The 26,608-nt window shown below is 40.2% G+C and overlaps 1 protein-coding gene across 6 annotated transcripts in view; it reads right to left on the bottom strand.

Moving 5' to 3' along the window:
• The window catches only part of THRA (thyroid hormone receptor alpha), a 164,388-nt gene that overhangs the window by 15,390 nt on the left and 122,390 nt on the right, over positions 1-26,608 (bottom strand). For all 6 annotated transcript variants that reach the window (XM_087917843.1, XM_087917846.1, XM_087917845.1 and 3 more), the window contains 2 exons: positions 13,342-13,403; positions 4,751-4,851 (listed from right to left, as the gene is read on the bottom strand). In XM_087917843.1, coding sequence (XP_087773969.1) covers positions 4,751-4,851; positions 13,342-13,403 — 163 coding nt within the window. The remainder of the gene's footprint in view (positions 1-4,750; positions 4,852-13,341; positions 13,404-26,608) is intronic.

The raw sequence follows: 26,608 nt of genomic DNA, 5'->3' as shown, positions 1-26,608 counted from the left end.
GACAATGTTGTTTTGCTTATTCTTTTCTTCATTATCTATTATGGAGGAGCTCCTGTCTGGTCTTTCTAGAGATTTGATGGAGGCCCACTTGGGATAGTGACACATTCTGAAGGCTTCCTTGATGTCTTCTTGTTCTTTTTCTTTCCTGGTAGGCTGTGGTGTAGGGTTCTCATGACCCATTTTGTGCTCCAGTGGGTGGTGGGAATCAAAATGTAAATATTGATCTGTGTGGGTAGGTTTTCTATAAACTTCACTGTTAATGTGTACCACACAGTCCAGGAAGACTAGACTATTTTCTTGAACATCTTCCTATGTGAACTTAATGTATCTGTCCATAGAATTTGTATAGTATGTTTGGTGAACACTTCCAATTCCTGTGCTTTGATCTTGGCTCAAGTATTGTCCCCATACCTATACTAGTGAATTCCTGTGAAGGAGTCCAGAGCTCTGGTTTTTACCACTTCCATGTAGAGAGTGACCACAATGGGGACACAGGGGAAGCCATGACACAGCCATGTTTCTGTCTGTAGAAATCTTCAATGTATTTAAAATAGGTAATGGTCAAGCAGAAGTCCAGCATGGTACATATGTGGTCTGAGCTGAGGTTGGTTCTATCATCTAAGGTGCTGTCTTGTACAAGTCATTTTTTCACTACCACGACAGCTTCAGTAGTTGGAATGCACGTGAAGAGAGAAGTCACATCATGGGAAACCAAGGGCTCATTTTAGTTTAGTTTACTTTATTGTCATTGTACCTTGTACAGTGAAATCAAACACCATCTTCAATGCACATCATGACCATGAAAATAAACACACATCCTTCACACTCCACACATTGAACCAAAACCCCCATCACCGCACCAACACTGCACTATACAGCAGAATTCAAAAGAGCTACTGCCCTGGGATAGAAGCTGTTTTTCAGCCTGTTTGTCCTTGTTTTTATTATTCTGTACTGTCTGCCAGAGGGTAATAATTTAAAAAAAAAGGGTGCCCAGGATGAGATGGATCTTTGAGAATGTTTTGAACTTTCTTAAGGCAGCAGGAGCTATAAAGCTTTTTCAAAGAAGGGAGAGGGCAACCAATGATCTTCTGGGCAATGACGTTAACCCTCTGGAGTGCTTTCCTATCTACCACTGTGCAATTGGCAAATCATACAGAGGTGCAGTATGTTAAGATACTCTCTATGGGGCAGCGGTAGAAGGTCACCTACAGTTTTTCATTCAGTTGTTGTTTTCTAAGAAGTCTCAGGTAGTATAATCTCTGTTGGGCCCTTTTGACCAGGGCTGCAATGTGGGCACCCCAGGTCAGGTCCTCTTTTAGGGTAATACCCAGAAACTTAAAACTGGCCACTTGCTCCACTTGGTCTCCATTGATAAGCAAGGGCTGGATGTCTGATCTGTTCCTTCTACAGTCCACTATAAGCTCCTTGGTCTTATTGATGTTGAGGACCAAGTTATTGTTTCCACACCACGAAAGCAACCGGTCCACCTCATCTTGGTAGGCAGACTTATCCCCCCTGTTGTGGGACTCATCCGGGTCCAGTTTTAAGTTCCAAACCTTGCTGGCGATGTTCTGTGAATTGTTGATGTGATGGATGGTGTTGCCAACTAGAGGAGCTAATAAGGTGGTTAATACAATGTTTTGCAATGTTGTAGGTGACAGAGTTGATGCTGCTGACAATTGGTCTCAGTGGAATTCCCTCTTGGATTTTGGGGAGTCCATATATGCATAGGGTGGTTTCCCAAAGGTGACCCAGATAAGTCTTAATGACTTGCTAAAAGAATACAAATGACCAGCTGTATGCAAAGGTTATAAATCCTCCCAATTCCCACCATCCAGTCAGAGCTGAAGAAGCTTCTTGGATGAGAAGTGAAATGTCTTCAAAACAAAATCAGAAAGTCCAGTTGCCTCTTGAAAAAGCACCTTTGGGACATAACATTATAAAAATTTCAGCAAATCAGTATCTCTGTGCCTTAATGCAGATACATATATCCTATAAATATGATAAGTAACTAGTCATATTTCTAGATTTGGGGTACTGATAGTGGTATTGAGAAAGGCTGACGGGAAAGATCAGACATAATAGGATACTAATTAGGAAATATAATTGGAGGTCATGAAAATAAAATGGATCTAACTTTTTTTTTGCCAGCCAAACCTTTCCAGATGTTTTTGTAGCTTCTTAAGATATAATCTTCTCCTTTTCGATTTTTCTAGTCTAGTCTTTTTTCTTGGTATTGAATGCTAGCTCAAAAGGTTTTTATGAATTCTCCTCACTTGGTCAATGTATGTTATGCCTGCTTGCATGTCTATTTCCTCTATCATCAAGTGGCCAAACAACCCACATTACTTTCTGAAGAAGAAACAGTGTGATGCCATGTAAAATGTTTGGGATGATTTACCATTATGCAGCAGAATCATGCACATAATTAATTTTTCTGGAATGAGTTAATTCAAGGTACAGGTAATCTTCAACTTATGAACCAAAACTGGGACCAAAATTTCTATTGTAAGTAAGGCAGTTACTGGATTATACCTGATCTTATGACATTTTTTTCACATTGTTAAGTGAATCACTTCAGATGTTAAATGAATCATCTGGTTATTAAGCAAATCCAACTTTCCACATTAACTGGTTGTTGAAAGTTGCCTGGAAAGTCACAAATGGTGATCACGTGAACCAGGGAAGCTGCAACCATCATAAATACATGACAAGTGCACAAATTTTGACCATGTTACTATAGGGATTGTCATGCCCTTGTTAGAGTCGGACTCTGAGGGAGAGGAGGAACAGCCGACATGGAGGGGAGGTGTGGCTCCAGAGGTTGTGGAGGAGGCTGGGGAAGGGCAGAGGCCGGCTGGGCAAGCAGAGGAAGAACCAGGCCCATCCCCTCTTCATCCTAGGACACAAGGGAGGAACGGAGAAGGAAACAACTTGGCTTACAAGAAAGGAAGCAGCCATAATCCCCCTCATTGGTTGCAGCCGGAGAGAATAGTATATAAGAGAGACGGTTAAAACACAGCATTGCCAGAAGCAAAGTGTGTGTTATTTTGGGCTGAAGTTATCTTGGTTGGCATTCTTCCAAAAGACTGTGCCTTGAAGTTGGTAATAATTTATCCTGGTCCATTGTGGAAATTCCTTCATTGTAGTTTGTTTTAGTTTTTGTATTTCAACCCTATCTGCTCATTAAGTTCAGACTGTATTGCTTTCTTTTGAAGACTATTTTTGAATAAATTTTATCTCCAACTGAGAATTATTGAACAGTGGGGCCAAGTTGGAGGCATTAAAGGACATTTATTTACGTTTTGGATTTTGTTACATTTGTATTACGCTACGGGTCATCACAGGTATGTTGCAACAGTCATAAGTGTGAGAACCAATGACCATAAGTCACTTTTTTCAGTGCCATTGTAACTTCTAATGTTCATTATGTTGTATATGTTGAAGACTACCAGTACTGAGGATGTAGGAATTTTTCACGGCCATGTTGAAATGTGATATACCATTTCTTGAGCTACCAAAAAAATATATTGGCATGAAATTTACTATTGACAACTATTGACATGCAGTTAGCAAATGACACTGATCTTATTTACAGTTTGCAGACACATTCAGGATAAGGATGAATTGATATCCCAAGCTTTGCTCCCCTGCTCTCCTACCTAATGTCACCAGCTAGTAGAAAAATATCTTCTAATCACTCTCAATATAGATGATGTTGGTCAGGAAAGAAATGAGTTTTGATAGAAGAGTAAACTGTTTGGGATTTGTGGACATGAATTCTAAGTCAGCATGATTATCAACTAAGAACAGCTCCATTTGAACTTAAGTCTAGCAGTATTTTTGAAGAGTGCTAAACCCGTATGCAATCATGTAAAACTTGTACGCCAAAGGTCTAGGGGTGACATGATAGCAGTGTTCTAATATTTGAGGGGCTGCCATAAAGAAGAGGGGGTCAACCTATTTTCCAAAGCACCAGAAGGCAAGACAAGATACAATGGATGGAAACTAATTAAGGAGAGAAGCAACCTAGAACTAAGGAGGAATTTCCTAACAGTGAGAGCAATAAATTAGTGGAACGGATTGCCTTCAGAAGTTGTGGGTGCTCCATCACTGGAGGCTTTTAAGAAGAGAGTGGACAACCACTTGTCAGATGGTATAGGGTCTCCTGCTTGAGGAGTGAATTGGACTAGAAGACTGCCAAGGTTCCTTCCAACTCTGTTCTTCTCTTAGCCCAAACAACTGATAGGCATTGGATGAATTGTATCATGAAACAGCAATGAGAAACCTCTGTTCTGCTCCAACACATAGCTCCCCTCATGCTGATCCAAGTCTCTGAAATTGGGAACAATCTGGTTTGAAAGAATAAGGACACTCATGCTGCCTGGAGCAGATTGAACTTGGAAGACAACACCGAAGGGCTGGAGAGTAAGAGGCATGCCTGCAACAGCCCAAATGGCCAAAAGTTCCTAACCCCAGAGGGTCACTTGATTGCAGACCAACTGAATGGTCACTATCAGACTGGGCTCATGGTGAAACTATTACAACCTATTGACTGATTAAAGAGCAAAGTATTACTGTATACCGAGGATGACTTTAAGCTGCCTTGGATATGTCTTGAGATTCAGGTGAAAGCAATGTCAGAAGGATATGGGGAAGAAAAGGTTGCTGGGCTGTATTGCTGCTGTGATCAGGTGCAAATGTGGAAGGCCCTTGGTTGAGATACACCTTTTCAAGCATTTTTTACCTTGCAGCCTTCACAGGTAATACAGCGGTAGTGGTATCCTGTGGCTTTGTCTCCACATACAACACACTGCTCATCTTTGTCCAAATAGCTAGGGATGTACCCTGTAGGAGAAAGCAGCCAAGAGGTCAAAGCTGAAAAGATGAAACAGCAGCTGCAAGAGGTTAAGACTATTGAAGTAGACTAGAAAGTATTCTTGCCCATCACTTACACTCCATAGAGAAACAGCAAGATAGCAACAACTACTGCTTTGTGGCTACTTACCAATATCTGTTAGTTAAATGCACTTGTCCTTTGAACATAAAGTTTACATAAAGTGTTCATTCCCACTATTTCTTTAAAACTGAAATTTGGGCACCATTTTATAAGACAGCTCAGGTTCTCTGTCCTTTGTTTTTTACAAAATGAGAACAAAATCACTTAAACCTCAACGTCAGTTCTCTTAAGAAGGACAAGAAGCTAAATTTGCTATTTTGCAGTGCCTTAAAAGAATGTCAGGATATAAAATTCCCTCTGCTTTGTCGACCACAGGCGGAAGGCGGAGGCTTAGAACTCCATGGCCCATCTTCCCTCACAGTAGAGTCTACAAGGCTGTTCAAGTGCTACTTCCCGGCTGGGTGACAGGAGGCAGTGGCAAGGCAGGGAACTTGCTTGCTCCAAATCTTTCTGAAATACTTCCCCCTCCCCCAAAACACAGAAAGCTTCCTGAAATAGTGATAAAGAGCAGAGGAAAGCATAATCACATGTATGTCCATAAAAGGCCCTTTGATTCCAGGCAAGGCGAAGAAAACGGCAGACATGATCATCCCTGATAATTACTCCACCCCCCTTTCTATAACCTTGACTTTTCCCATCAATAGGAAACAACAATGTCCTCTCCTACCGTACTTTTCCAATCCCCACTCGCCCTCTCCCGCTTCTCTACCATTGTGGCAAAAGGAACTGCTCTTCCTGTGGCTGTAATAAGGAGCTGGGCAGGGAAATCACAGGAAGGCAGACTATACAGCCTTGCCATAGAAGCTGGCATCTAATTTTTCATTGCCTGAGCCAATAATAAATTACCTTTCATCAACCAAGCTGCCTTTTTTTGTCTGCTTGCCCTATCGTCTCTACATTTCTTTCACTTATATTTATTCTTACTACCAGCAGCACAGAACCTTTCTTGACTTTGGCTGAGAAGGCTTCCCATTCAGCTCTGGGCTCAACCAGTTTAACCCTAAGGATGTGAAAGGTGGGCTGTCCTCCAGCCAACAATTTTTTTTTGGGGGGGGGGTTGCAGGCAATGTTCAGCGCTCCCTTCCTTCCTCAGGCAACGTCTTCCCACCACTCTACCTTATGGTCCTTTTTCCAACCTTTTTGGGCTTCTCTACTTGTTGAATCTGTTCTCCCGTCTTTCTCTGTTTGCTTCCTTTCCCTCTGTTTTGCCTGCTATTTCCCCTGAGGCCCCCTTCTCTGAAATTAAAGCTGGGAAGGGTTAAAGAATGCACAGATAGCTGCAGGATGTTTTCTTACTGGAGCTCCACAGTTTTACTCAGCATATACAAAAGGTTCAAGGACTGCATGCTTGTCTGGAAACTTTGTGTGTGGGCGCACAACTTAACTCTGATTATGTGGGTCTTTGTTGAAAAGAAATTTCATGCTCTTCTCAAATGAGCATGCTATTAATATCTATTATGTGTTTACTGCTGTATGAACGACTTCTCTGATTCCTAGAAATGGCTGAAAGTTGATTCTCACATTACAATTTCCATATTGGACATCCCTTAGTATATAAAATACATATTTCCCAATTAATCACCACCACCTATAGATCACATGTAGACGTCACACAAACATGCCACTTTGTTCACAATGGAACTACTGCCAATTCAAAATGACTAATTAACATATTCCTACAGATATACTTGCCAGTTTGTATGTATTTTTCCAATAGGCAGATATATGCATTTCCATAGGCAAAATTGAATTGAATACTGTGCATTGGGCGGAAGGAGGGGCTGATAACAACCAGTATAATAAAAAACAAATTTGCATTAGCAAACTTATAGAAAACAATATAACTGAATCAAATTTAGGTGCAATAAAATATATTTAATAGACTCTTGGCAATGCATTATTTTATTAGTTAAAAAAACATCATTTTTACCTTGGGTATTTATAATTTCCCAATGAAAAAGAATATATAATTAGTAAGTCAATTGATCTGAGCACTTCCAAATGAAAGGGCCTAGATCAGCAGGCTGGCTGGGGAATTCTGGGAGTTGAAGTCTACACATCTTAAATTCGTCAAGTTTGAAAAACACTGTCTTAGATGGAATACTGACAGGTTGTACATGAAGTGATTCTATTAATCTATATTGTCAATATTGATCAAAAACTTTACTATGGTTTAAGTAAGTATCCCAGTGTGGATATGCCAGAGGAAAAAATATGGAGCCTTTCACAGGCAAACTGTGCTCTCCTATGTACCTACAGCCCTGGAAAAACAGTTCCGGCAATCCTTTCCCAGATTAAGCTTTCCCAGAGCTTAATCTGGTCACAAATAATCTTCAGGAAAAGAAGAAATTCCATTTTCTGTTCTGGCCTACAGAGGACTTTCTAAATCTCTGGAATGCGTAAAAGCAATAAAATCTTACGGAAGTCTTCCCAGATAGATTGAGAATCACTTGTAATGGCTTTTTTAAAAAAGGGTTTATTAGACAGGAAAACACAATGATTTTGTATTTATAAAGGGTGGCTTGTAAGGTGACTATCTACAAAAAGGATCTATCTTGTAAGGCAGCAGCAGAAGTACAGATAGAGCTCAATATATAATCATTCATTTAGAGACCATTCAAAGTCACAATGGCACTGAAAAAGTGATCTGTGACCAACCTTTGCATTTATGACCATCTCAGCAACCCCAGTCACATTATCACAGTTTGGGCATTTGGCAACGGGTGTGTATTTAAGAGAGTTGCATTGCCTGGGATATGTGATAGCCATTTGAGACCTTCCAAGCTGGCTTCTAAAAAGCAAAATCAATGAGAAACCAGATTCTCTTTGACAGCCCCAGGATCCACTTAATTGCAGTACAAGGATTATGGGGAAAAGATCATAAAATCGGGCACAATTCATTTAATAAGTGGTGGTCATAAGTTGAGGATTACCTCTATTTGCAGTGGATGATTGACTGGAAGCTATGATATCACTAATGTAACTTCTTTGTCCCCATTTCTCCAAAAAGAAAGAGAAAGAATTTGGAGCAGATTGTTTTCCAATTTGAAAGAAACTTTTGGCAAGTCTTTTATTTTAAGTGAAAAGTGACTTGCGGAACATGTTTTTAATACTTGAGAATACAAAAGCAGTTAGACAGCTTTCTTCAAGCATAGGGTCAAGAATGAGAGCAGAACCCAAGATGAGGAAGGTGTGTTGGATATGTTCACCAGCTTGAATTATTTGTAAAAATAATAAAGCTAGGATACAAATAAACAAACATACAAATAAACCTATGTAAGTTCTCCAAATATTAAAAGGCAAATGATTACAAAGTTGCAGACGCAAGCCTTTTTCTTGTTATCCAAAAGCAGCTCCAAAAACCATTTTATGTTTAGCCGAATTTAGTTATAAAGTTCCTCACAACCAGAAATTCTGCCTTATCATAGTTTTAGATCACAGGGAAGTTTGCAAATACAACTAGAAGCACATTTTGGGTCCATTTCTTTACACCATCAAATATACATATGTACACTGAAAACAGGCAGATGCTGGAACACCCACAAAAGAAAGATAACCACATCTTCTCTTCTAATTGTTTTATTTTAAGTATTTTTAAAAGTGTGTGGTCATATGTAATTCTGCTTAGCATTTATTTATTCAATTGGATGCATGTTTATTTTAGCACATTACATCCCAAAACTCCTCACTCCTGCATGACTTGACTGTTTAGGGCAAGGGTCTGCAACCTGCTGCTCTGACGCCACATGCGGCTCTTTCAGCTCTCGGCTGCAGCTCCCTGTCGGCTGATCCCACTGGCTGGCCCCTCCCATTCCCATCACTCCTTGCTTGGCCTGAGAAGGTAAGGGTGATGGCAGGGAGGGAGTCACACCAGTTGTTAAATTATTGGCTCCTGGTGTTTTCTTTTCTGTGGGAAATGGATCCAAATGGCTCTTTGAATGTTTAAGGTTGCAGACCTCTGGTTTAGAGGAGGTGACATAAGCGATATTATGAAAATCATGATATCATCATACAAATAACACAATAGAAGAATCTACTTAACCTGAGTGATGGCTCAGTGGTTAAAGATGCTGAGCTTGGCAGCAGGAGAGCTAACCGCCCAGGTTCAAGGCCCAAGCTCCACGCAAAGGGGTGAGCTCCCATTTCTTGCCCCATCTGCTGCCCTAACTAGCCGTTTGAAAGCATGCAAATGCAAGCAGATAAATAGGTAGCACTTGGGTGGGAAGGTAACAGCCATCCATGAGCCTTTGCCATATAACTATGTTGGCCATCTAATCACAGAAATTGTTTTTGGATGATTCTGGCTCCCTTGGCCAAAAAACGGAGATGAGCACTGTGCCCTAAAGTTGCATATGACTGACAGGGAAATCTTTATCTTTACCTTTAGACTCATTCATTCTTCTATTAATTTTTGAGGGGGAGATAAATGGAAGTGAACGGTGGTTTAGTCATTAACTCAAATAATGACTATCCACTGGACTGGGGACAGTCAATAAATGTAAATAAGCAAATAATTTTATGACTGGTTTAAATTTACCCCTTGCACCTTTCCTAACTCAACAACTCATAATATATTTAAGCTGCAAAGTTAAGATTTTTAAAAGATCTTAAAGGGTTATGGTTAAATGGTTTTTTTAGAGGAATTTGGGGCAATTTAGAAGGACTTCATTTTGTTCTCCAGGCACTTCTTATTGCTAATAAGATTGATATAGGCACCCACATACAGAGTTTTTTCATCTATTTGTTTAGAGTAAAACTGTAGCAATCCTAAACTTTACAGTTATAGCTCTTTGGCTTGCATAGAATTGGTAAACTTTGATTATTTCAATTATCTACAGGATAGTTTGAGGGTATAGCTTGGATACAGCAGTCCATCATTCTGTTTAGATTTTACTTCGTACTTCCACCCAGCCCACAACTCCAGAACTTGACCCAAAACTGACTAGGCTTTAGTCAACTAAATTACAAAATACAGATGACTGGAAACAAAAATGCCTGCAGATAGAAACCTAACTAGGAAGAACAGTTCGAATTTAGTCCCTTTGCTATACCATTTATTTAGAAGGAATGTTTAAACATGTGAAAGGATGACACTTTAAAGTGCTTCTGAAACACTGCAGTCCACAGGCTTAACGTTCTGTTACTTCATTTTATTAGGCTTAATATGTTCTTAGTTCCTGGATATTTATTTATTTTTGCTTACTATGAGAGATGCCCATAAATAACCCTGCATCTGTTATTTAAAAAAAAGGACAATGAAAGCAAAGAACGATGACTGTTATTGAAACATGGAAGGAAGAGTAAAACTAAACTCTGATTTGACTTTTAGGCACCTACCTGCCTATCTGCTTTGTGGAATCAATATCCCAGTATAGTCCATATATATAACATATGATTTGAAGATTATTAACAACTGAACAATGAAAAAATGTCCAAAGGTTGTAATCATATCGTACATCTCAAAAATTTGTGTACATTACCGCTTGCATATTTTGCAAATACCAGATAAAAGATATTGTTTTAATCTGGTAAATTAAAGAAGGAATCCAAGGGCAAGATTTGGGTCTTGCACCTCAAACAAATGCAGATTGTTCTGCAATCTATGTGAGAAAGATGTTAGGAGACAGGGCCAAGAGATGCTGCCTAGGGAGCAGTCAGATAAGAGAACGGCAAGAGGCTCAGAAGAGACTTCTTGGGCTGTAAAAAAGATGGTAGGAGATTTACCCCTTCGGACTTGCAAGACTTTGTTAATGTTGCTTTGCAATAAAGTAGAATTAGCTCATCTCATCATGCTTCCTTTCAAGACTGACAAGTGAGACTTGCAGCTTGGTTGTAAAGTAGTCACTAAATGATATTGCAACTTAATTGATCTTAATTCATCTTTTCTTTGCTTTGGGAGGTCATAAATGCGCAGACTGGTCACAAAATTACTTTTTCATCAACACTGTGACCGCAAATGATTGCTAAACAAGGCAGCTGCTAAACGCAAATTACTTGTAAATCAAAAGGACATGTACAGTCTCTAAGAGAGCCACAAACTGATGGGTGCCGATATGTTCCACACAACTTCCCCCAAGCAAAGCTCCCAGTCATGCTGTTGAGGGATTATGAGAGTTGGAGGCCAATGTATCTGGATCAACTTAAAAGAGAGTACATAAAATACTCATAACAATAATGGTCTTAGGTGTTTATGATTTATTTTCTAATCACAAACTTTCCAAGAACATAAATTTTCTATGTGCTGTAGATATATTAAAAGTCAGGATAATCTCTGTCTAGAGTTTTGAAAGCTGATGTACAAAAAACAAAAAGAATGCGGAAAGAACTGAAATAGAGCAAGACAGACAGCAGTTACCTGGCTGAGGAATGAAGTCAGGTTGGTCTTAGTCCTGCTATAGCCTCCTTTTGACCCTAAGTCTCCTCACAGATGAAAGAAGACAGACCTGCTTCCTTTCTGCTGTCCCCTGGCAGATACATTATGAACTTAAACCCAATATTCATTTGCTGTAGAGAAATCTGGGAAATATTTTCTAAAGAGGAAATGAACTACAACTTGTCAGATTCTTGGAAGAAATGAAAGAAAGCTAAGAACCTATAATGTAGATATAGGGGCTCTCTGCCTTTTTCCCTAGCCTTGTGATATGTTTCTTTTTATATATAGATCATTCTTCAACTGTATGCACTGTAGTGTCTTTCCATTTGCCAACTGCTGAATTAAAGCAATGCCAGGTAAAAGGCAACGAAGCTGCTAAACACTTATGAAAAGAATTTTCTTCAATGTGGTTTATCCAAATAGTCTATGAATGGGAAATAATCCCATTTACTTTTTTTTATTTTTATGGGAAAAGAATGAAAAATGTTATTTCTAGTATGTATCTCACATGTACACACATCTTCAGATCTATAAACATGGAAGTAAATATGTTCCACAGCTGGCTAGGGAATTCTGGGAGTTGAAGATCATGCGTCTTAAAAGTTACCAAGATTGGGAAACTCTGGTTTATATTCTTTGTTTAGCTTCTATTTAAAAATAAAAAATAAAATCACATCTATGCTGCTGGTGGGTGGATTAATGCAAAAGCTAAACTGAACTATAAGTGCTAAAGTCTGGATCCTGCTCATCTCTCTCACAAGACCAAGAGGATATCCCTCCTGGTTGTAAAAGTTTTGCTATGCTGCTGCATCATTTAAAAAAAAAAACTCTCAAGAACTGAAAATAAAGTGTTGAAGAGCATATTTTAAAGAGCGGGAATAAAAAACAAATTGATTGTGGCCAGGTCTTGGGAGGTGAAGGCTAAACGGAGATAGGGAAAAAAGAAATCACGCAACTGGGGAAGATGTGGTCTGGCATTCTTTCGCATTCACCAGTCCACATGTGATTCCCTCTTGCCCCATGACCCACTGTGGCCTCACCTTTAGAATCCCGCCCCCAGTTCTTTGTGGTTTATCTCTCTATTGCAGGCTTTGCCATTTGACATCCGATATCCTGAGCTGCCCCATGACTGCCTTTTCTGGACTAGTGAAAAACATCAAAAAAACCTCCTCAATAGGTTCAAGTCAAAGTTGGATACATTCTGGGGATATTGTTTTATTTCAATTTGTCAAAGCAGGTTTCCCCAAACTCCTTTAATTTCTCCAGTCCTCTAGAATATCAACGCTCTGTTACATAAGTATAATAATAACTTTGAGAGCCTGTTTGCTCTAGTGGTTAAGGCATCAAGTTAGAATCCAGGAACTCTGAGATCTAATCCTGCTTTAGGCATAAAAACTAGCTGGATGACTTTGGGTCAATCACTCAGCCTAATTCTCCTCACAAGGTTGTTGTGGGGAAAATAAAGAGAAAATAAATAAAGAGAAGTAAGGAGTACTAGATATGTTCCCTGCCTTGAATTATTTATAAAAATAATAAATGTATGACATAAATAAATACATAAACAAACAATAAATACATTTTTAAGAAGAATAAGTTGGAATAATTGTTCTGTTACTAAAGTCTTTTGCAAATCTCCATAAAAAGACTTACAAATGGTAATGCCACATCTTCCAAATTTATAACTGACAAAGCCAAACAGACCTATGACTATCAGCTGAATATAGCATTATATGATTTTCTTGCCTGCTTAGAACAGCAGAAAAACAGAACAATCCAAACCCTGGTTTAGTTTTCACGAAGGGCTATCCTCTTTGGATGCGATCCTCTTCTACTAAATAAAAGTCCCGTTCTTACAGCAAAGGAAAGAATCCTAAAAAGTGAGTCACTTCCTCGATATCCTGCTGGCACGACTACAAGGAAATGTACTGTCTTGTAGTATCACAGGGGAGATAAGCACATTGATCTGAAAATTCTGAGCACTGGCAAACCTGGAAGAGATGCTTACCTGACATGCTGCTTTTCACCGAACATTGGCTGCTTTTTCTTTTACGTTTCCCATCCGGCCACCTTCGAAGAAGAGAGAAAGGGGAGAATCTGTCAGAAATTTGGAGTACAATTTATCTTTCTTGCTCACCTGCCTCAAAACTTTCCCAAATCACCAGAGCTCAGCTCACCCTTTTTCTTCATGGTGCAGCATTTCCATTATCCTACACCCTTTAGGAAATCAGAAGGTGTAAGCAGTACAGGGAGACTTATCTGAGAAGAGCAGAAGTGATAAAGTGGTTGGGAAGATGTTTTAATGCACATAGGCATGGCTAACCCCCTATACGGCCAAGATTTCCGTGCTATCCTTCTCACAAATAAGAGTCCTGCTAGACTGTTCTCACCTCAAGCTAATATGGACTAGATGCGGGAGATAAAAAAGTTAAATTATCAGCGATCGTTTAAAAGAAGCTAACCCAACCCAATCCAGGTTATATTTCTTGCACTGAGATCCATGGCTGCCCTAAAAAAAAGTGAGAGGTTGTCATGATAGCATTACACTTGCCCAAGAAGCTCAGGATGATTATTCCTTTTAAAATTGTGACAACTTTTTAGTGAAGGTTAGGACTTAATGACATAACCCAAGTTAACTGGCCTAACTGAAATTTTCTGCCTTAAAATAATACCTTGCTGGAGCAAGAAAATATGGTAGAAAGAAAGCTGTAAAGCTACGTAAATCCTTTTGGCGGTTGAACTGTAGGCGTTTATGAAAGAGAGGAAGAAAAATTCATGAAACATTGGAAATTCCTGCTATTACAAAAAAAAAAGTCCCAATTCAGCTACATATTTGGAAGTATACTCAATATTTTGTGTATGTATATTTAATTTGCATTACTAAACTTGGATGTATACTTTACTAATTTGAAAAGGAGATTCAAATTACAGTATTTGGGGAAAAGCCTAATTAAAGGTTGTTACAAATTGGTAGGAATACATAATGAAAACAGATGAATGGGAGCAGTTCCTGGTCTATTTCAAATTCCATATTATCTTATATTATCTTTTTTTCTAACCCAAGAACTGAGAAATTGTTTTTAGAGAAAAAAAAATTGTTGAAATAAATGTTAGAAATTTCTGATAATTCTTCCAAAGTTTTCAGGCAATTAGAAACAGCTGAAGAAAAAAATGATTATACACATATAATTTGTATGCATGTATGATGACTGAGATAAAATTTTTATGTAGATAGAATACTCTTAGGAAAAATGAAAATTTTATTATTAAAATATAAAGTATATTTCTCTGCAAAATATGTACTTGTTTTAATAATAAAATATAGGTAGTCTTTATTTATAATCATTCATTTAGCCAGCCATTTGAAGTTACAAGAGCATTGAAAAAAGTGACTTACAACCATTTAAAACAGTTCCACAGCATCTGTACAGTTATATGATTAAAATTTGGGTAATTGGCACGTATTTATGAAGGCTGCATCATTCCACAGTCACCTGATTGCCATTTGCAGCAGTTCCAGTTGACTTCAAACAGGTAAAAGTCAAATGGGGGACGCTTAATGACCACGATTGACTTAACAATTGTAGTGGTTCACTTAACTATGAGAAAAAAAATATTGTAAAACCAGATGTGACTCACTTAACAATTGCCTTACTTAGCAATGGCAATTCTGGTCCCAACTGTGATCAAAAATCAAGGACTTTCTGTAAACAGGAATACCCACAAGCCAGTGAAAATCTAGCTTTTAATTATTTCACATTATCAGATCCTGTGCATTAGAATTCTTTATTGGCCAAGTGGTTCTCTCCACTGTATTGAGTGAAACCTTCCTAAATCTGATTAATAGGACCAAATAAAAATTGAATATTCTTAGCACAATCAGAGAAGGGGCAGAAATTGTAGCTTCCATGCATAGAGTTTAATATTTCAAAAAATTAGTATGGTGCAGCAGGTTAAGATGTTAGACTAACAATACTGAAATCTGCTATTGGCCAATGAAATTATCTTCGTATTTTGTGTTAGTAACTCTCTTCTAACTCAATTTATCTCACTGAGTAGATATGAAGATAAAATGAAGACAGATCCCTTTAGAAGCTGCCTTGAATTCCCTGGAGAAAGACAGTATAAAGTAAAGTAAATGCATGAATTTCTCGTACTAGATTGAGCTATATGAAACTAGAGAGGCAGTTTGATGTATGATTAAGGCATCAGACTAAAAATTGGGAAACTGTGAGTTCTAGCCCCATCATGGACATGAAACCAAATGGGGGACCTGGGGCCAGCCATTTTTTCTTGGCCCTAGAAAAGAGGCAATGTCAAACCACTTCTGAAAAAAACTTGTCAAGAAAACTGCAGGAATTTAAAAGCATTCTTTTAAAATTGGACGCAATTGTTCAAAAGAAAAAAATGAACTTATTCAGCTGTGTTCATAATTATACCAGCTTAGCTCCTAATATCATTCTCTCACCATCTCAGTTTCAAGAGGACTGAGGGCAAGAGACAAAATTATTTTCCAGAAGAAGGCTATAAAAATTAAGCCTGGATGCCATCTAAAATGCAGAAGGGTTGACTAAGACAAAGGATTTCAAGTTTCATCCAATATGTAAGAATATATTCTTTGCAACATGTGATCCTATGGACTGTTCTGTTGAGCAACTTGTTACCTACTGAAAAAACCAATCCAGCCACTTAATAGGACTATCCCAAGAGGCCTCCCTCTTGTTGGCCAAGTCTAATGGATGCTTACTGAGGACCTTCAGAAAAGAAGCAGGAAGAGAGACTTCTTAATGTGCCAGAGAAAGAAAATACAGATTCAAGTCTGATTCTATGCTGGAGCAATAATTGAGATGAAGCATTGTTATTTCTCCCTTAAAGGCAGGGGTGGGCTGTTGGGGGCTTGCAGGGGTTTGGGAGAACCCCTAGCTAAAATTCTGTGCAGTTCAGAGAACCCCCCAAATCCCACTCCTGGCTGGCCCCATCCAGCCCACCCCAGGAATCCCCATGCGGCCCGTTTTGGATGCAGGTAAATGCAGGGTGTGTGCGGAGGCTCGGAAAGGGCAAAAACCGGGCCTCCCAGAAGTTCGGGAAGGCTGGAAATGGCCCCATTTCTGGCTTCCAGAGAGCCTTCGGAGCCCAGAGATGGCATTTTCGCCCTTTTTTCCCTCGAGGAAAACCTCTGTAGCCTAGGTAGGGCAAAAACACCCCCCCTGTGGTGTAGGAGGCTGACTAGGCCACACCCACCATGGCCATGTCTACCCGGCAACCAGGCAGAGAACCCTTTGCTAAAATTTTTGAAACCCACCCCTGCTTATAATACTGGCAGGCTTATCAGCTAGCAGCTTAGTTTAGGGTAGAAGCAGCAGGTAGATTTCCCACTATGAGCAGTTAGCATAGCATTCTGCTGATGGTCACTCCAATTTGCAAAGGCTTGACTTTTCATGGGGAGAGCCTATTATAGTGATACAGATACATCAACTTGCCTAGACTCTGAGGTAAATGGATATAGCACTTTCTTAGCTATCTCTGGATACATATGAGCTTGATCCATCTTCTTGACTCTTCAAGGAATCTGAGTATGATGAATTGGAATGAGAGGTAGTTAACACGTCTATTCAGGAAAGACAGGTGAGACAGTTTTGTGATGTACCCTGCCTGAAAAGATCCTTTTTGGATCTCTTTGTACGGGACAACTATGGTCCTGTATCTAATCACCAATTCTTGAGTATGGTTAGGCGATTGTAATCAGGGTACAACTGCAGAACAACCTAGATGAACCAGATTATTGGGCCATTTTCACTTAAGATTCAAGCTGGAATATGGGATGGACACAGCTTCAGTAGCCCTCTGGATAACCTTTAATGGGATTTGAGAAATATGCCTATTACAGTATTTTTGGATTTCTCAGCAGACCTCAACAGCAGTGGCCTGGTATCCTTCTTGACCATGGGCAGGGAGGGATTCAGTTTTGGAACACTCATTCAAAGTTATGGTGGTGTTGAACAAGGAGGACTTATGATGGGTTCTTATATTGCAACTGTCACACTATCTCATAACCACATGGCAACTGGCTTGCAATTATAAATCACAGTCTTCCCCAGCCACATGATCACCATTTGTGACCTCCACTGCTGGCTTCTGATGAGCAAAGTCAATGCGGAAACCAGCAGAAAATTATAAATGGTTATCTGACTGGAGTATGCTGTGACTGCTCAGAATTTGCCTGATGACAGAAACTGGGATTGCTGCAACTACTATCATAAATTGGTGCAATTACGTGATAGCATGCCTTATAACCAGGTTGCTTAGCAAATGAGTTTACAATCCTAATTATTGCTAAGCAAGGATTACCCATAAAAATTCTGCTCTTTCTTCAATGGACAGTTCCAGAATGACCAAGGAGTTGCTCTCTGTGGAATGCTGCATGGATCAGTTTGTCTCCTCTGTTTTTTTTATATTTACATGAAACTGCTGGGTAGTTTGTGGCCCAAGCAACAAATGACATTTTGTTGAAAGATTGTATCTAAAGTCTGTGAAGGGTCTGGGTAGGATGAAACAAGTTGAATGGGTTTGCACTGCTTTAACTGAGTGATATCTTCAGAATGGTCATTTCACAGGGTAGCATCACTCCTGAAAGAGCAGGTCTATGACACTGGGATCCCTGAACAGTGGTGGGATTCCACATTTTATCCCTACCAGTTCTATGAGAGAATACTTTGTATGTGCAGCGCTCAGAAACTGCCCTTTGTGTCAGCGCTGGTGAACAAAGCTGTTTTTTAGATCAGCTGATCTGCTCTGCCATGCAAATCAGCTGAGCTTAAAAAACAAGGGAATATAGGAGAGGAAATAGCGGGGGTGGGTGGGCAGGACCAACCAGAGGTGGTATTTGGTTCTCCAAACTACTTAAAATTTCCGCTACTGGTATGCCAGAACCGGTCCGAACCACCTGAATACCGCCTCTGCTTCTGAACCCGCAACTACTGCTTGGTGGTCAGATGGAAGCTGAAGCCTCCGGACCTTTGTGAAGCAATGGTTGGTATACAAACTTCAGGGTTATCTGAAGTACAAAGACCTCCTGATGATTAATTCACACTGCCATCACCACTTGTCTGGATTACTACAATGTGCTTAATATTGCACATTGCCTTTAAAAAACACTCAGAAATTTAAACTGTTCCAGAATTCAGCAATCCAGGTGTTGTTTGCTACTGGCCAATATGAGCATTTTCTTTTATCTGTTTATTATGAATATTTTATTGTGAGAAATATTAAACAGAGCAAAATATAAATATGATAATGATTAATTTTAATTAGGAATTCTGCATGACATCAGTACCCATTCTTCCACCCCACCATGGTGATTTTAACAACTATGGAAGGAGGGTGAAATTTTGACTTATTATGATGATCATCACTGCCATTACAACTTATACAGGGAATAGACTTTTCTTCATGTAATAGTCTGGGTTTATCCCCCACCCCCACCCAACAGAGTGAGTAAGTGTGCAGAAATGCATGTCTCTCCACTAGCTTTTCCTTCCAAAATAAATTCCAAAGACAAAATGTCCTTTTTGGCCTGGATCAAAAACAACAACAAACGGTGACCTCAGCTGAAGCTCCGCCAATCATCTGCCAGTCCAAGCACTCTCATTTGCATGTTGATATTTTATTGGCAGCTGTGTGCTAAATGGAATGAAGAAGGCGGAGCAAGGAAGACACCCTGTTGGACCTCTTTGCAACCTGTATATTTATAACAAACTGAATTGGGAGGGGGACTCCCATGTTTTTGCAATTTCATACAGTTCAATTAAAAAAAATCCCCACCTTATTTGCAAACTATTTTTAAAAACCTGGCAAAGAGGATTTTTTTTAATGATTTCTGAAATCATCCAATAAGACAAGACTGAGCTCAGGTAGGTCTCTTTAGGTAAACAGTCCCATGAAGTCATTACAGATAAAATCCTATGAACAAGACATAAATGCACCAAATGCAGCCCAAATGCCAGGGAGATTTCTGCTCAGGATTAAGAGCAAGAAAGTTGCAGGAACAGATAATAGTAATAATAATAGCACATAACCATAAGCATCCAAAATGGTTGTTAGAATGTATTATTTTGAAAAGGATTTACAAGAAATGAAAAACAGCTCTCATTCAGCAGCCCCTGTGTCAACTGATCACACGGAAGCACAATTTGCTTTGACTTGGCTATCACAATTGTGGTGGGAAGAGCCACATGTGGCAATTTTATATCCTGCATTATGTATCTTTTATCTACATATTATTTGAGATTTCCATATCAGGAATGGTTTGAAATTGAAGGTATCCAGCATCTAAGTTCCCTATAAAATTAGGGAATACCTAATTGCCCATTAGGTAGGGCAATTTTACCCTAGATTCGGGAATTGGATTTCAGGGATAACTTCATCTTTCTCTCCTTTTTCTGCTAGGATTCCCATATGTTTAGTCTAACCTCAAGCAAGATAACTGCTTATAATTGGATTGAACCACTCAGACCACAGGGATGACTTTGCACAATTTAATACTTCTCCAAAGAGAAATACTCCCTTAGCATGAAAAGTTATATTTAAGAGAAAATTAGTTAATTTTGCCTCTAATCCCCCACCCACCCAGGTGGAAACACACCTGTTTACATGAGGATATTTATAGTTAAATGGAATAGAAACCCCCTCAGCGATGTGAGCTCCCATCTGTAATACAATGTGATTCAGCCCCAATGCAGGTTTTCTGCAGCTGTAAGAACCAGCACTTGCACATCAGTCTAATAGGCATTTCAACAGAAATATATATCCAACCAAATGTAGACTTAATGCTTGAATTACCGCAGCAGGATATGCAAAAGGAAAAATAGAAAGAAAAAAAAAAGCTGTTTGTCAGGGAAGCAGCCCAAAGCAGCGCAGGCTGGCAGTGTGTACGTGCACTCTTTGAGCAAACATTACATATCAGCATGTACACAATGCAGCTTCTAAAAAAAGACTATCGTGACTGCAAAGTTGAGGGGGGAGGCAAGACTGGTACGACCAGACTGATACCCCTCCCCATTTCTAAAGTACCCAACAGGATGTCCTCTCATCCACGTAAAGCTTATAGGCACGGCTTGTACCAGGAGTTCCTGGAACCAGTGCCAAACTATGCTCTCTCTCTGCTGTTGCTCACAACGGCTTGCATGACGGTGCTTGGCCCTCTGCCAGCAAAGGAGGCCTGGACAGCACCTGAGGACAATATGTGCCAGCAGCAGAACACGAAAGAAAGGCACAGAGATTTTGCCTTATAGCTTTTGGAATTCCCTGGAGATGTCGGAGAGGAGAAGAGGAAGAGCAGGGAATACAAAAATTGTTTTGATCTGGGCGCCAGCTTCTAGGGAAGGAAAAGAGACAGAATAGCCCTATGAACTCCAGTGGGTGGGAAGGGAAGAAAGATTTGGAACAGATTCTGATTTGAAATATTTGTGTGCTAGAACTAAGACAGTGAGCTGTGGTTGCCAAGTTCAAATCTTCCCTGAGTGTAAAATTCAGTAAGAAGTCTGAGTCATCACCATCTCTTAGATTTAAAGTTGTTGTATAAGGATACTACATAAGGATGGCAGGCCTGTGTGCCATGCTGCATATTTTGAAAAGTAAAATAAAGGGGGGAGGGTATAAATACACCAGATAAATATATATGCAGCATATATATACCTTCCCCCACAACATACATATCCATCTTTACAACCAGCGTCCCAACTAAATGCTTGTATCAAACAAGGCCAAAACTTGTTCCCCCACCGCACAATCAGCTATTGTGGAAAATTGGATATTCAATCCATATATAGTCACTTGTTGGAATGGGACGTTACAGAAATCAAATCTTTAAATAAAGTTATAATTGCTCAGATAATGCCTGTGAAGAGAATACCCTATGTGGAAATAGTTCTTTTTATAGTGGCCAAACTCATTTTAATAAAATGTAAACAATCCCTAGGGACGCAGTGGCTCAGTGGCTAAGACGCTGAGCTTGTCAATCAGAAAGGTCAGCATTTCGGTGGTTCGAATCCCTAGTGCCGTGTAACGGAGGGAGTTCCCATTTCTTGTCCCAGCTTCTGCCAACCTAGCAGTTCGAACGCATGTAAAAATGCAAGTAGAAAAACAGGGACCACTTTGGTGGGAAGGTAACAGCATTCTGTGAGCCTTCAGCCACACGCCGGCCACATGACCACAGAGATGTCTTCGGATAGCACTGGCTCTTCAGCTTTGTAATAGAGATGAGCACTGCCCTTAGAGCCAGAAACTACTAGCACATATGTGCGAGGGAAACCTTTACCTTTAAACAACCCCCACCCTCTCTTTATGAAAGGATACACAATCCAAGAAATAATGGATCTCTCGAATGGGCAAAAACAGAGAAGAATAGAGCATTTTACTTCAAACTTGTAAGCAAATCCTATCCCTTAGTGTTCGTGTATACTATGCTCAAAATCTAAATAACTCAGAGCAAGTTATGCCAATGTATGAAAAATATCACCAATCAGGAAAGCAAAATACCAAAACCAAACCCATAACCATTCTGACAAAAAAAAGTCCATTAAAAAGTATCTCCACAATCATCCTATTCCAAAGACCTGGAAAAACAACTAAGTCTTCAATCATTTCCTGTAGTACATATGAATGGGATACACATTAATTTTGAGGACAGAGGGCAAAATGTCCAACAGAGTAGGCATGCTTCTTGGGTTGTGTAACATGACATTAATTGACAGGTTTCATAAATGTACCCACCCTGCTAGACAGAATTGGACAGGCAAGGACAACTGGACACAAGCTGTGCATCAAATCGTTCGGCTCTATGACATGAGGTTATCTCAGAATCATTACACCATATCTTTCAAAAATCCTGGAGCACCGGGGAACTACCTGAGGACTGGAAAAGAGCTGATGTGGTTCCCATCTTCAAAAAAGGAAAAAAAAAACAGGCCCAGGAAACTATAGACCAATCAGCCTAACATCAATACCTGGAAAGATACTGGAAAAGATAATAAAAAAACAGATCTTCCAACATCTAAAAACAAGTAAAGTAATAACTAGCAGTCAGCACGGGTTTGTTAAAAACAGATCATACCAAACCAATCTTATGTCATTCTTCAACACAGTGACCAAATTAGTAGACCAGCAAAATACTGTGGACATAATATATTTAGATTTCAGCAAGGCATTCGACAAAATAGACCACAACCTACTTCTTAGTAAGCTAGAAAAAAATGGAATAGATAGCACCACCACTAGATGGACTCGCAACTGGCTGACAAACTGTACTCAATGAGTAGTCCTTAATAGGTTTAAGTCTACATTGAGGGAAGTAAGCAGTGGGGTGCCATAAGGTTCCGTCTTAGGCCCAGTACTCTTCAATATCTTCATTAACGACTTAGAGTAGGGAATAGAAGAGGAATTTACCAAATTGGCAGATGATACTAAGCTGGCAGGAATAGCTAACACCCAAGAAGATAGGCTCAAGATCCAGATGGATCTTGACAGACTTGAAAACTGGGCCCTATCTAACAACATGAAATTCAATGTAGAGAAAAGTAAACTCCTACACTTAGGTAAGAAAAACCAGAAGTACACATATAGACTGGGTGAAACCAGGCTCAATAGCAGTAACTGTGAGAGGGATCTTGGAGTCTTAGTGGACAACTAGCTAAATATGAGCCAGCAGTGTGCAGCAGCAGCCAAAAAAGCTAATGAAATCCTAAATTGTATTAACAGAGGGATACAATCAAGATCAAGGGAAGTACTAATACCATTCTAGAAAGCCTTAGTAAGATCACACCTAGAGTACTTCATCCAGTTTTGTTCACCACATTATAAAAAAGAGACTCTAGAAAAAGTACAGAGAAGAGCAACCAGGATGATTAGGGGACTGGAGACTAAAACATACAACGAACAGTTGCAGGAACTGGGCTTGGCTAGTCTAGTAGTAAAGAGAAGGACCAGGGGAGACATGATAGAGGTCTTCCAATATTTGAGGGGCTGCCACAGGGAGAAAACGGTCAAGCTATTTTCTAAAGCGCCTGTAGGCCAGATAAGGAACAATGGATGGAAACTGAACAAGGAGAGATTTAACCTGGAAATAAGGAGAAACTTTCTGACAGTGAGAACAATCAACCAATGGAACACTTTGCCCTCGGAAGTTGTGGGAGCACCATCACTTGAGATTTTCAAGAAGAGATTGGACTGCCATTTGTCAGAAATGGTGTAGGGTCTCCCACTTGGGCAGGGAGATAGACTAGATGACCAACAAGGTCCCTTCCAACTCTGATTATCTGTTATCTGTTAAATAGCTTTAAAAGTGGTAACTAGCACCTTGAATTGAAAATGGAAGCCAACTGCCAACCAGTGCATTTCACAAAGCAGAAGGGTCACATGGGCATAACATGATACCTCCATGCCCTTGCTGCCACATTCTGGACTAATTGTACACTGCTCAAAAAACTAAAGGGAACACTTAAACAACACAATGTAACTCCAAGTCAATCACACTTCTGTGAAATCAAACTGTCCACTTAGGTAGCAACACTGATTGACAATCAATTTCACATGCTGTTGTGCAAATGGAATAGACAACAGGTGGAAAGCAGAGGCGATTAGCAAGACACCCCCAATAAAGGAGTGGTTCTGCAGGTGGTGACCGCAGACCACTTCTCAGTTCCTATGCTTTCGGGCTGATGGTCTGGTCACTTTTGAATGCTGGTGGTGCTTTCACTCTAGTGGTAGCATGAGACGGAGTCCACAACCCACACAAGGTAGTGCAGCTCATCCAGGATGGCACATCAATGCAAGCTGTGGCAAGAAGCTTTGCTGTGTCTGTCAGCGTAGTGTCCAGAACATGGAGGTGCTACCAGGAGACAGGCCAGTACACCAGGAGACGTGGAGGAGGCCGTAGGAGGGCAACAACCCAGCATCAGGACCGCTACCTCCGCCTTTGTGCAAGGAGGGACAGGAGGAACACTGCCAGAGCCCTGCAAAATGACCTCCAGCGGGCCACAAATGTGCATGTGGCTGCTCCAACGGTCAGAAACAGACTCCATGAGGGTGGTATGAAGGCCCGACGTCCACAGGTGGGGGTTGTGCTTACAGCCCAACACCGTGCAGGATGTTTGGCATTTGCCAGAGAACACCAAGATTGGAAAATTTGCCACTGGCTCCCTGTGCTCTTCACAGATGAAAGCAGGTTCACACTGAGCACATGTGACAGACGTGACAGGGTCTGGAGACGCCATGGAGAATGTTCTGCTGCCTGCACCATCCTCTAGCATAACCGGTTTGCCAGTGGGTCAGTAATGGTGTGAGGTGGCATTTCTTTAGGGGGCCACACAGCCCATGTGTTCGCCAGAAGTAGCCTGGCTGCCATTAGGTACCGAGATCCTCAGACCCCTTGTGAGACCATATGCTGGTGCGGTTGGCCCTGGGCTCCTCCTATTGCACAACAATGCTAGACCTCATGTGGCTGGAGTGCGTCAGCAGTTCCTGCAAGACGAATGGACTGGCCCGCCCGTTCCCCAGACTTGAATCCAATTGAGCACATCTGGGACATCATGTCTCACTACATCCATCAACGCCACGTTGCACCACAGACTGTCCAGGAGTTGGGGGATGCTTTAGTCCAGGTGTGGGAGGAGACCCCTCAGGAGACCATCTGCCACCTCATCAGGAGCATGCCCAGGCGTTGTAGGGAGGTCATACAGGCACATGGAAGCCACACACACTACTGAGCCTCATTTTGACTTGCTTTAAGGACATTACACCACAGTTGGATCAGCCTGTAGTGTTTTTTTCCACTTTAATTTTGAGTGTACCTCCAAATCCAGACCTCCATGGGTTGCTAAATTTGATTTCCATTGATAATTTTTGTGTGATTTTGTTGTCAGCACATTCAACTATGTAATGAACAAAGTATTTAATAAGAATATTTCATTCATTCAGATCTAGGATGTCTTATTTTTGTGTTCCCTTTATTTTTTTTTGAGCAGTGTAGTTTCGGAATGGTCCTTAAGGGTAGCTCAATAAACAGTATGATACAATAATCCAATCATAAAATGACTAGGGCATAAGTGACAGTCTCAAGATCCTCCAGGGCTAGTAAAAACTACAAAAATATCTGTGGGAAGGCACCCTGTACCTGAGAACTGAGAATCCAAGGAGGAAGCCAAACTGTGCACAGATTTCATATGAAGAGCTGCAACCCCACTTAATCAACAATGGAATCCATCTAGACCCAGGAGGCCAAACAGACATAGCCCCTTTGTGGTAGATGGGTGTAGGATAATTTTATCCTACTTTATTTATCTCTAGATATTAAATTATTGTATTTTATATCAATTTTTATACCAATTTTAAACTCGAGTTTATTCAAATTTCATTCTAAATTGTATTTTATCCAATTCCATTTTAAATTGTTTTTATCAGATTTTAGTAATAATTTGTCTGGAACTTTGCACTTTGATATGGCCCAAGGACTAATCAATAAAGTTAATTAACTAACACAGCACCTTTGTCATGTAAGAATTGAATCTGAATCCTGTACATGTCTTCCTTTCCAGACATTTATAGCTTCCAGACACTGGCTTAGGACTTTGATGCATTGCTTGACTGGCAAGGTGTCAAGACTGTTGGGTATCATTCACATATTAATGATATCTGATTCCAAATTGGTAGATGACTTCATTTAACAGTTTTATGTAGATACTACGCAGAAGGGGAGAAAAGTGCTAAACTCTGCAACACCTCGCCACTGAGGGGCCATGGATGTGATTTCTCCCCACTTACCAATACCAACTGAAGCCAGTCATAAAGAAAGGAGGAAAATTGGTGCAAAATTGTGCCTTCCTTCCCTAAATTCTAAGGCCAATTCAAAAACAATTGACAATACTGGAAGCCACTGAGAGATTAAGAAGCATGAAAATAGATACATTACACCCTTCCTAGCTTTAATCCAGGGCATCAACAAGAGAGACCAGTGCTATCGCTATACTAAATAATCTTTCTAGGGTCCTTTTGAGCAAGAGACCAATACCGCCTCCACCATGCTGCCAAGAAAGGAAAGGTTAGAGACTGGAAGATAAGATTCAAGTCTGTTTTCCTGTGGACAAAACGCACCCATCTTCTTCAAAGTTGAGGGGATTGCCTCCCAAAAAAAACTAAATCCAACCACAGATCACTCTTGGGTGGCTTTAGCCATTCAAGAGAAATCTGGATCTAACAAACAGGTTGGTGAACTAAAAGGCTAA

The sequence above is a fragment of the Pseudonaja textilis genome, chromosome Z, assembly GCF_049901715.1.
Source record: "Pseudonaja textilis isolate UNSWEBS1 chromosome Z, rPseTex1.2, whole genome shotgun sequence".
NCBI lineage: Eukaryota > Metazoa > Chordata > Lepidosauria > Squamata > Elapidae > Pseudonaja > Pseudonaja textilis.
The sequence above is the reverse complement of the archived record's forward strand: the minus strand, read 5'-3'. Positions and strand labels throughout refer to the sequence as shown.